Raw genomic sequence first — 12,651 nt, forward strand, 5'->3', positions numbered from 1 at the left:
AGAGAGAGAGAGAGAGAGAGAGAAAAGCACTAATATTTTATCAACAGCGATAAATAAACTGACGACATTTCAGATTCCATCCACAATTATATGCGGACGACCTCGAGATTTACGTATCCTTTCATTATATGGAGATGATGGAGGAGATCTGAAACGTGCAGGAAGATCAAAACCTGATGGCCATCGGCTGATTTTAGTCTTGAAATGTTAAAAAAAATTCATGGTTCCAACCACCTTCTGAATTCATTTTCATATGATCCTTTACTCAACCTCAAACACCGAAATATTCCCTTAGAGTAATAACTGAAACCCCTTTCTTAAAATGACCATTTATCCCAAAATCCATTGCTATACTTAAAGTTCCTAAGATTCCGTGAATCTGTACCACCGAAACCTGTCATTTCCTTGTTACGTTATTTTTCTCATTTTGATTACATCTGCCTTGTATATAGTGGATTGTGAGGTAGAGAAGAGGCTGAAGGGAGTATGCTGCTTTATCAGATTCAACACTATATTAACAGTATACAGATTTAAAGTGGCTTCATTATTTTTTCCAACCGGAATACTTTCTATGCGCATATCTCTTCCGAACCTTTAGAAATAAAAATCTTCCTTACACGGGATTTCTGTAAAAGAAATAAATTCTAAGACACTGACGAGATTTTAAATCTAAACGAATAAAATCTGGTTTGTATGTATAAAGAGTATTTGGGCATCCATAATCAGTTTAGTTCGTAGATTATCAGAATGGTAGAACTTAGTAAAAATTTAAATATTCATTCACTTTAAATTTAATTAAAAGTATTCTACAAATGCGGATAGCTGTGGGTCCAAGGTGCAATCATACCAGTTGGGAAATACCGCAGGTTTTTAGGTTATAATTAAAGATTTATCATAATGTTTATAAAAAATAAATATGTTTTTGTTTGCCCAAGTAAAGAGGTCCGCCCCTTTATTAACCTAAGACCCCTCTCTCATCGAGGGGCTCTTGTGGCAAGAATCGGGCTCCAACGGATCGCTGAAGAGCTATTTCGTGTAGAACGGATTCTCTTCATGCCCCTCACGAAGTCCTTTCATCATCGGGATTCGAGCTGTTTTTCTTCTAAGAGCCAAGTAAGTTCCTTGCAGCCCAGCCTGGCTATTGAAGATTACTGAACCGTTTCTCGCCGAAGGAAATGTCACCATAAAAACCTTGCCGGGAGCTGTTGATGGGTTATCAGTGTTTCTCCTTTCCAAATAGTTCTAGAGACAAACAGGCATGTTCTTGTTGCTGATTCAATTGTCCATTAACTTATTTTATTCTTCGCATACTTCTTATATCTTTTTGTTTACATATTATGTCTCAATAGTTTTCAAATATTATGATAATCAATAAACAGCCAATATTTAAAGTTTCTGAATGTAAAATAAAGGAATAATGCAAATAAAATCATAGGTAAATACAAAAATGTAAATATTACTTATGAAAAACCAATCATAATGATATAAAAATCATGATACTTGTTCATAATATGATCTCCAGACACTAACAATAAAAAAATATTATACAATTAAATCTTTCATATTACATTTTAAATTTATGTACAGTATTAAAAAATAATCTTTGAATATTACTTTGATATGTGCTGAAATGTAACTATATTTTAAAAAGTATGCACAATTAAAATATGTATACATAAAAAAAAGTAAAGGAAGTCTAATGTAGGATATATATAATTTTGATATCTAGAAATAATCATAATATCTGTTTATTTAATGAACCCCTAGCACATATATTTTTAAATACAAAATTATAATTTCCCCGTTAATACACAAGTAAATCTTTAAGTGAGAGATAATAATTATAGTAGTATATTTTTAAATAATGCAAAGTAATAATGTGATATTTTTATTATATCACTTGAGAAAAGCAATTAATTATGTACATCTGACGGGAAGGTAGTGTAGGAATATAGCCGAATCATCTGGTATGAGCAATAGGGCTATGTAAAAGAGATTTCCCACTGCTACAATTATCATCAACACTTTTATTTCTCCTTTATATTTATTAAAAACCTATTTTTTGTTTATTAATATTCTTTATTTTATTATATTACTCCCCATTTGTATATTCTTTTAAGTGGTCAATTTATTAGGAAACTCTCGTCAACTGATTGATTGTTAGGCTGATGTTAAGTATTTTCAATTTGATTGCTCATTTTTTTAATATCTCAATGTGGCAGTAAAATATTATGTGAGATTGGTGATTTGTGCTTTATTTCACTAAATACGTAATAAAACGGTATAGCTGTTATTAATAATTCAAGTATGTTAGTACGATAAGCTAGCATAGGAAGCTAAAATGTTCAATAGAAGGTTATAACTTCCATGCGCTTCATCAGAATACACCACCGAACAGGGAAATCGTAATTATCAGAAACTTTGAAGAAGGAATATGGTGGGAGTAAGCTGACAGGAAACGTGAAGCCAAAAAGGCGGGCCTTGTGATGGATCAGAGACGTGGCAGTAAAATAGGGGAAGGGTACGAGCCAATCACCGGTTTATTAATCAACAACAACAAACAAACAAACAATCTCAATGTATACCTTACCTCCTTGGGCGTGGCCTTTTTGGTTTCACTTTTCCTTTGAAAGAGAGTAGGATTGCACTACGTCACTGATCGTAAGCATATTTGTTATAATCCACAACAATGGTTTTTATTTTTGTATAATGTTCACTATTAGCTATTATATTTATTTCAATTTGAGAATATTTAAGATTATTTGTAAATTACTAAACCGTTTTTTCCAGTGCTGGAAGGAGGGAACATGCGAGAGACGGGTGGTACCTCTGTCGGAGGCGCTGCATTGGAGCGCCACGTACCTAACGATGAACCTGAAGCCAAGCCACTTCAGAGGCGGAGGACTGCGGCTCAAGTGCACGGCGGTCGTGAAGGGCTTCTATCGGGAGGAGGCCGAAGCAGTCGTCAAAGAGTCCTCCCTCTACCAGACCATCATGGTCGGATCACTCAACACTAGACATCGTTGTAAGTATGAACCTATATTCATCTGGAAGCGTAGTTTAAGATATGATGTAGACACAGGTCCAGTGCTAGATCGATAAGTTTTTTTCTGAGCCATGCACATCTCAATACTACTGTTAACTGTGAGTTTAAGCATACCTTTTTTTTCAACTGAAATTCCGTTTTAAAACTCTTCTTTTCCCAACTAGATCAAATACATAAAACCCAGCTTTTAAGTCACAGTTTAATTCCAAAAAAACAATGACATTTCGACTAATAAATGAAAAATAATATTCTAGCTTTAAAATAAAATAAAAATATGGAAAGAGCAGCTCCGTTTCTTAAAATAATTTTAAATAGGTTCAAAAATAATTAAATTGTATTTCCGTAAAATGGTAACTGCAAATATAGCTGTCGATAGAGGGTTTCCAGTTCCCTCTTTTAAATAGCTCATATCTATATTTCTTTTGATGTCTCTTTTGAAAAATTGCTGTGAAAAATGACTAGGTAAATTAATTATAAAACATATTTTACATTGTGTATATTAATTACATATTTTTAAGAGTAATTTGATGATTAGTAATATTCTATTGTTGGTAAATTTAAATCTTCGTATTATTTCTGATGGTTTTGATTGTTACAAATTAAATACTACTCATTCATTTTATAAATAGGAGTTGAACAATGTTGATATAATTTTAGCATACAAATAAATAAAAGAAATCAGACGATTAACACGTTAACAGGAAGCGTCTAACAGGTAGATGCTTACATGAGGGTTGAGGTACCTGAACCTCACAACATACCCTCATTAGTTTATTCTATGCTCGGTACCCATGCACTATCCGTTATTATGAAAATCATCAAACTTTTTTTTTACAAGACCTAACTTGATATTCTAAAAAAAAAATCCTCTTGCTATCCTCATTGTTATGCTCCGCGATCTCTACTTCTAAGATCTTCTTGTTTCCTTGAACTACTAAATCTTTTTAGAAGGAACTTTAAGAATTTGAAAATGTTTAGATTAAGTTATGGAGGATAGCAAAAGTTTAAAAAGAAAACACTTCGTACCTACTTGTTTATTACATTGTATTTCGATTTTGTTTTTATTATTATTAAGCTGCGCTACATCCTAATCATTTGAGACTTAGTCTACTCCAAAATAGATCTACATTTTTCTCTCTCATTGCTGCTGCCTCACAATTTCTGGCACAAAGTAGATTACTTGCAAAGGCAGCTACTCGACCATTAACCGGGCTGATAAAAAGGAACCTTATCGCACGTCTGAACCACACTATTTCTTCATTGAATATACGGATATTATTAAGTTTCAATTACTAATACATTTTTATACTACACTACACTTTATTTGTCATAATCAAACTTCTTTGTATAAATCATTGAAAATCACTTGGTCTTCTACTTTCTTTGACTGGTATTTTATCAAATCTAAATTTGACTAATATGGCATTTTTAGAATTACTGTTTAAATATTTAGTTTTAATGAATAGTGTATATATTTTCTACTTTTTACTATTTATTTTTTACCCACTCCTAACGTTTCTTTTTAAAAACACTTAGTCATTCTTGTATCGTATTTTTTAATTCGGAGTTTGGCCGTTCTCGACGCAGAATACCACTTGGCGGTTAGATTTCAAGCTGACAGGTTCATTTTATTTTATTTTTTTCCCTATCTATATTTTACCACCCCTTCTTTTCTCAATTTTCTTTATCCGCGTTATTAGTTATGTTCACCACATATTATTATTGTTGTTTTCAAAATATTTTTTTCTATACATTTCTTTAGTTAAACTTTACTTATATTTTGCCTCTTTGTCAATTATTATGGTTATATATATATATATATATATATATTTTCTTTCTCTCAATTTTATTTGTGTTTCTATATTTTAATTTTTAAATTATTATCAACTAATATATTCATATTTCTTTGCATTATATAACTTCATTTTTATTTTATTTCCTTAATTATGTTATTTTACCTACTTATTCAATTACCTATGTATACATTTTATTTTTACATATTATGTATATCTCTCATCACTTTATTTTATCCTTTTGTAAAATTATTCACTTTATGACATTCTGTTTATATTTTATTTTTTTATTTTCTGTATTCATTAGTTGTTATCTTTTTCTGTTCTTAGCCCTGATGAAGGCTAGAAACTCTAGCCGAAAGGTTGGCACGATTAAACAAATTACATCAACTTATTTGTGTCTTATTTTGACCGCACCCCAAACCACCTTCTCCTCGTTTAGAAGATATTTGATTTTACAATAGGTTCAACTAGGTACAACTCCTAACCACTCTGATTAATGATGCAGTTGACTCTTAATCCAATTTTTGTGTGCCAACAAACAGTTGTTTATAGGATTTCTGTGGTAAAGCTTTAAATAAAAGTTTGATTTTTAACCAATTTGTTTCAATAATATCTAAAATAAAAATTTATAACGCATTAAAAACATTATATCTGTATTATGACTGCGATAAAGCCATAATGTTTTTTTTTAAAAACACAGAAGAGTATGTTTCCATTTTGTCCACGAATTAGCAATTTTGAATTTGAGGAATTTTGTTAAGAAATTATTCATCATTATCTTTATCTCATTATTCTTCCTTAATGTTAATGTAAAGGATGTTCCTTTGTTAATTTAACTTTATGAATTACGTTCACTAGATTAATTATGTTCCAATAGGCCGATTGATAAAATAAAACAAAAATAAGTTTTAATAAATGTGAAAACGTAACATACGAACACCGATTTCGTTGTTGACTCCCATCCTGCCTATCAAGACAAAAATAAACAATTAACCTAATATTTTCACCTTTTGAACCTCTCCTTTTAACTAACTGGAATGACCTTCATAAAACCCATCAATAAAAAAAAATTATACAGTTGTTTATTATAATATTAATCGATATTTTTGATAATTTACAAATGTCAATAATAATAATAACAATAAGCAAGTATAATGTAACGGAATCTAAACAAGGGCTTTCTTGGGAGATAAGACAATTTAGGATGTGCTATAGAGATAGCTATCTAGAAGCAAGTCTAGCTGAAGAGATTAAACTGAGCTGTTCCATCGTTGAATACGTCTATCAGCTCTCTGAGAGCTGAGCAGTGTTTATCTCATTGTTGCTTTTGTTGTTTCAAAATATATAATATTAATATATTATTATATTCAACAATATTGGTACAACCATATAGTTAGTGAACATAAAAGATACAATTACATAATATTTTCTATTCCATTGCTCGAGACTTAAGTACTAAGAGAATGTTCCTCATATTTCTATCTCCCTCCTAACTCTTTAAATATTGTTGCGTTCGTCATTTTAATAAGCATAGCATTACTATATTAATTATTATAGTTGCAATCATATACAATAGTTAATAAAAAATATATATACGACGACACAATATTTTTTTATTCCATTACTTGAAAGGTACTAAGAGAGTAATTCTCAAATTTCTATCTTCTTACTACTTTGTAATTTTTTTTAATGTCCTAATCTCTTTTCTGTACGATAAATTAAAAAAAAAAGAACGAAATATTTTGTTTTTAAAAAGTCAATCAGATCAGCATTACTGCATATTTCTATTTTAATTAATGACAAAACAATGAATACAAGGTACCACTGTACAGTGGGGTGTCTATGGTACAATTTGGGTGACTATAGTACTCACAACATGCAACATGATATTCCAAACTTTTCCTTTTGAGTCCTCGTGGTTTGTATAGTGTTCCTTTGAGTAAGTTTATGTTGTTATTAATATTTTGCTGAAGTCGATCCCGACCATTGATGACAGAAAAGGTTATTCCAAGATTTTACAATTATTAAACACCAAAACATGGGAGGGTTCTAGTAAACCTGCTGTGAGCCATTTTTACCCTATTGTAATTATAATACAAACTTGTTTTCCCAAATTTTCACTTTTTTCCGAGAAGTAGTGTAACGAATTTCCTTCTGTGTGTACAAGAAGAAATTAGATTTTTTCCACAGGAATTATACCGAAGAAAAGTGAGTTCAACATTCAAGAAAAAGCTGCTCTAGTAAGATCAAGAACAATGCAATAGAACTTATTCTTGGGGATGTTGACATCTGTAAAATGCTCCCGGGGTAGGACCCACGTTGTGCTTTTGGATCGTTACCCTCATTAAATAATAAATGTTTTTCAACCAAAAAAATTGTTTTATGTCCACCATTATTATTTCCTTTAATTGTTCAGACAATTTATTCTGTGAAATGTATTTTAAAAAATGCTGTATAAACCGAGAAATCCAATTTACAACATTGTCTTCAATCAGGTTAAATTATGGATAAAAAAATATTTCTACGTCCTTCAATTGATGTATTCATTAATTCCAGATGTATACCCTTGGAAACCATAATAAAAATGGGTATACCAAAGTCACTGGGTGATAATGGAACAAAACAAATTGGTGTATCTCTTGTATAAAAAATATTTCAAGAACAATTTTTTGTGCTGAAAAGTGAAGCCTGATAGTTCAAAATTAAAAGCAAATTTATTATTGCAACAGTTAAAACGTAATTAAGTTTATGAATAAAAAACATTTTAAAAAATATACCATAGTCACCCCACTTTACGGTAGTTGATTTTTCTAAAAAAAAAAAAAAAAAAAAAAAAAAAAAGCAACAACGGTTTTGAGACTCTTAAAAATCTATTTTTTTATTTTTAAAAATTGTAAGAATCACTCAAGATTTATACTTCTTAACCCTAGTCTCTAATGTATGAAGGTTTTTCAGTTGTGCATAACCAAAGGTCCTTTTTAATTACTTTCTCCATGCACCATGTATCTTTGTAATATATGATTAATCATTAATTATGAATATAAAAATTAACTCGTCTTTTTTATTTTTAAATAGTGATGTACGGGATCTTACTGAGCTACGTATTCTAATTGAGCTTAAATAATTTAAATTTATTTACCCATTATTTGCTAATTTTTTCACTGATTTGTTTAATTTTTTTTTTCAGCAAACAGTCCCAAAGGAATTGACTCACCAAAGAGGTTCTTCATCATTCTTGTCTCAATTCTTGTATATATTAGGTGATATGTTAATTATTAAAATTGTTTTCGATTGTAACAAAAAAAAAAATGTGAACAAAAACAAGTTAATATATATATACATGTGTAAAAAGGGTAAGCTCATCTATCGTTGTAAGTAGAAATGGTTTGATGCATTTTATTTTTAAACAAAAAATAATTTTAAGTGTTGTATAAATTGGAATGTATGATTGTTTTTTACTGTAATAAAAATATTTTTTGTAATTATTAGTATATTGTTTTAATCCCATTGACATCTATTTTATTATTTATTACCTATTGTTCAAAGTTAAAAGATATTCGGTCTGTTAACAATCATCCTTTTTAAACATCCTTAAGGGTTGGAATAAACATTGATCTAAAATAATTTTTCTTTCCATGTTTTATTAATTATTACACAGTGCATTTGTTACTCGATACTTATAAGATTATTTTATTTGTTTAATCTATATTTCCGTTCTTATCTTTATCTTTTCATTATCTTATATCTTTACAACTTTATCTCATTAATCTTTTATTTTGAATATGGAATGTTTAGTTATGTATTTCTCAGTCCTTATTCGAAAATTTCAATTGAAATATTTAAAGTAAGTACGATAATAATAAGGTAAGTAGTGACTTTTAACTTCATGGGTTTAATTTATTACATTAGTAATACATTTTCTCTGATCCCATTCATACTTTATAAATATATTGAATTTAAAATAAGTTATTATTTACAAAATAACTTTGAAATAAGTTCCCTACAAAAACCAAGAAACAATCATTGAAACAGTAGAACAATCATCAACAAAGATATTGCACATTAAACGATTTGTGTATTATTATAAAAAAATGTTATAGAATTTGTACTCAAGACATAAAAATTATAATTTGTACGTATTTTTTTTTATTTTTACTTAATTCATATCCAACTTCCACTTCAATTCATTCAATCTATGATCTATGATCATTCAATCTATGGTACATACTTAAATCTAACAAAAGCAAAGCGTTCCAGAGCCCGCTAGGAACATAAGTTTTATTCTTTATTTACTAGTTAATAAATAAAATTTTCTGAATTATGTTACGTACCTATGACACTCGATCATGAAATAACTGTTATCCAAAAATAATAACTATTTTCACAGTTATTCCTTTATCTGATTATAAAGGAAAAATTACAGTTTAGTACATTAATTACTATAGTCCAGGCATAATATAATTAACATATTTTTAATTGAAAATATTCATTTTCAATTGTTTAAATAAAATAATTTTATCCAAGTCTCAAAACACTCTTTATTTCTTGAAAATTCCAACGTCGGCCAATTTGGCCATCCTCAAAGACAATCTTAAATACAAATTTACAATTTACATCAATAATTTAAAAAACTTTTGAAGTTTATTCCACCCAGGGCAACAATTACCCTATTTTGTCACACTTTTCACATTAAATTTTATAACTTTTAATTACAGATCAACTTATCATAATTTTCTTTTATTTCCATTTTATTATGATTAATAGGTGTTACCCTTGAGTTTTATAATAAATAATTGGACAGTAATTCAGTATTAAGTGATTTGATAAAGTTAATTTAACAATTTTCATGTCATTATTCTGGCCACGAAAACGGGTGCAAAAGTCCAAATTCAAATTATATGATTTGTTTTAGCGTTCGAGTTTACCTTGACTGAAGTTTTAACTAAGATTTAACCTTAAACATTCAAAATTTATTTTATTTTTTTGAGACTTGCTTGTTAAAACATGGGACCTGAATAATTCCCGTTATTTGAGACTCACCATTAAGCCATTATTTAAGTGGTTAGCTGACTAAAGGGTAAGTTATATGAAAGAAAAGCCATTCTATACAAAAACTTATTATTATTTATGAATAATCTTGCAATAATTATTAAAAATATTCTAATCTAAGTAATACTTAAAGTTTACAATATTTATTCGTGATGTATACATTTATATGAATTATAGGCCATATTAAGGAACATCAGAAATAATTCTAAAAAAATTTAAAATAGTATGTACAAATAATTAATGACTTCTGGTATCTACCAATTGCTTAAAATATATTTACATACTGTTAATCTCTTCGTCTGAACTTATAATAAAAAAATGAAATGATAATTTCTCAAATTGAAATCGTTTCCAATATCTCGTGGTATGGTTCGGAATATAATTAAGGTTCTTCGTAGCCTTAACAATGCATCGTTTCTTCCGAACCGACTTCTAACTTCTTCTTTGACCAGCTTACTCGGCTTTGGGGTAAAGCTTGCCACTCCCGGTTGTAAAGGAGATAGTGTTCGGATATCTGAAAGAAATAGAGTTATTTAAATAAAATTATCATAATTATGATAAATGGAAAAAATTATACTGGTACTATATAAATAATTATTTAGAATGAATGTGGTGTTTATATAAGCGTAAACTACACGCAAACGAAAAAAAAAATCCTATAAATTGGATAATAAAATTTAAGTAAGACTAAAGTGACCAAAATTTCAAGTAAAGTTGAAGATTAGTGTAAAGATGATCTAGTAATTATTTTATCAGATTCCATCAACTGTTTACGCTGAACTATATGAAAAAATAGAAACGCTTATAAAATGAATTCGATATGCTACGTAGATAAAGAGAAATCGTTTACCTTACCTTATTCGTTCAACTTGATATATATTTCAATATAAAAATTCCGGAAAATTAAATAAAATAAGGGGTTGTGAAAAAAGGGTGGGGAGGACCTTTGCAGTAGGCAGAATTTTTTTTTTTTTCATTTCTGGCTTATTAAGCTTAGAAAGAAAAAAAAAACTATTCTGTATTATAGGTTGAATTACTCCTAGATAATCGACCTGTGATTTCAACAATTATCTTTTCTTTTCTAAATTACTGTAAAAATAAATAAATAGATTCTACAAACAAATGGTATTTAATACCAAAAATCTTTTTTGAACACCTTTTACCATCATTAGGCACACAAGTTATGTTCCACATTTTTATTAGACGTCATTTAATTTAATTAACTAAGGGTCATTAAGGATGAACAAAATGAAATTTATGAAAATTGGAAACACTCATTAAATAATTTCAAATATGAAGGAATTTCCAATTATTTATTTATTTGATAGATAAAATAATAATAACATATGAAACCACATAGTAAAATATAAAACCAGATGAAATAATTTCGCAAAAATTAAAAGAAATTTTAAAATAAAGTAAAATATATATATATATATATTATATGTAAAATCAGAATACAAAACGTTGAATTCAAAACAAGTTTACTGAACTATCTTATTGGGACAACATGCAGACAGACAGCATAGATTACCTTCTACTTTCACATTCAGTGCACATATGTTTTCATTATAGGACATGTATCCTCGTCATCTTCCTCGTCAAAAGAATCAAATATTGGATCTTCCAAATGAAGCTCGCCTGCATGGCTACAGTTCACAACACAAATGTGCAATGCATAGACAGAAACAAGTGCATAAGAGTAAACATGTTTGACATGAAATACAAAAACATAGATTAGGAAAAAATTATATCACATCACAAATAACACAAAAATAATTTAATTAACCTCTTCTCAATTAAGCAAACAAATAACCACATTACCACTTCATACGTAATTAATTCATTAATATGAGCCAAATATGTCGAAAATCAAAATTAATATATTTGAATTTTATTTAGTTAAATAATATGTAATGAACGAATTATCAACAATAATTTTTTTTCATAAAAAAATAGATTAATAATAAAATAAAAAAAATAATTTGAATTTTGCTACTTTATTTCCATATTTTCTCTTCTCAAGCCTTTTTACTATCAAGAATATTATTTTCTAATTTCATATTTAAAATTCAATACAAAACTTTTAAATTATTATTATTCAATGTTTACTTTTCGAAATACAATTTAGAACCGAAATTAATTAATTTGTGATAACATAGTATAAAATAGCAACTTCACTGAAGAATTTTAATGTATTTATTTTTCATTGAACATTAATTTAATTGGAATGAACCACTAATTTCAACCAATATAAAAAAAAAAAAACTGAATTTCATAAATTTTGGATTCCACTTTATGGATATAAATCGAGATATTTTCTTCTATTCCCAATAGCATCTACTTATTTATTCATCACTTTTTACTAGCGCCTAAGTGTGGTCATTAAAGAAAACAAATTCATTAATTTAGAAAAATGAATAATTTCGTAGAAGTTACACAAAACGTCCAACACAGTGCCTTCACCAAACAGTTAACAAAACCAAATGATTTCGACAGTATGAGATACCCTTATATTTTCGGGTTTTTAAATCACACATTTATATCAGATATTTAAATATTTTACCTGGAATGTTGGACAGCTTCAACCTTCTTATCATGGTACACTGTTATCGACTGTCCCAAGATAAATTTTCTCATGAACTAAAATCAAAATAATATAATTATGAAAATAAAATCATAAACATAGCAATAATAATATGAAAATATAGCTAAGTCTAAACATGTGTGGATTACACACACACACACACATATATATAT

General features: G+C 28.4%; 2 protein-coding genes across 3 annotated transcripts in view; one reads left to right on the forward strand and one right to left on the reverse strand.

Moving 5' to 3' along the window:
- LOC136795381 (uncharacterized) overlaps positions 1-8,281 on the forward strand; it is a 678,193-nt gene extending 669,912 nt beyond the window's left edge. The window contains exons 5-6 of the mRNA XM_067045741.1: positions 2,791-3,025; positions 8,030-8,281. Of these exons, the coding sequence (XP_066901842.1) occupies positions 2,791-3,025; positions 8,030-8,106 (312 nt within the window). The 3' untranslated portion in view covers positions 8,107-8,281. The remainder of the gene's footprint in view (positions 1-2,790; positions 3,026-8,029) is intronic.
- Positions 8,282-9,943: 1,662 nt separating this feature from the next.
- The window catches only part of LOC106682510 (protein Malvolio), a 113,857-nt gene continuing 111,149 nt past the window's right edge, over positions 9,944-12,651 (reverse strand). Inside the window, exons 12-14 of one of the 2 annotated variants that reach the window (XM_024359076.2) lie at positions 12,458-12,534; positions 11,426-11,540; positions 9,944-10,405 (exon numbers count right to left, since the gene is read on the reverse strand). In XM_024359076.2, coding sequence (XP_024214844.1) covers positions 11,441-11,540; positions 12,458-12,534 — 177 coding nt within the window. In that variant the 3' untranslated portion in view covers positions 9,944-10,405; positions 11,426-11,440. The remainder of the gene's footprint in view (positions 10,406-11,425; positions 11,541-12,457; positions 12,535-12,651) is intronic. The other variant, XM_067045740.1, reaches the window with a different exon arrangement.

The sequence above is a fragment of the Halyomorpha halys genome, unplaced genomic scaffold (genome assembly GCF_000696795.3).
Source record: "Halyomorpha halys isolate HHAL.00 unplaced genomic scaffold, Hhal_1.1 Scaffold420.1, whole genome shotgun sequence".
NCBI classification, from domain to species: Eukaryota; Metazoa; Arthropoda; class Insecta; order Hemiptera; family Pentatomidae; genus Halyomorpha; species Halyomorpha halys.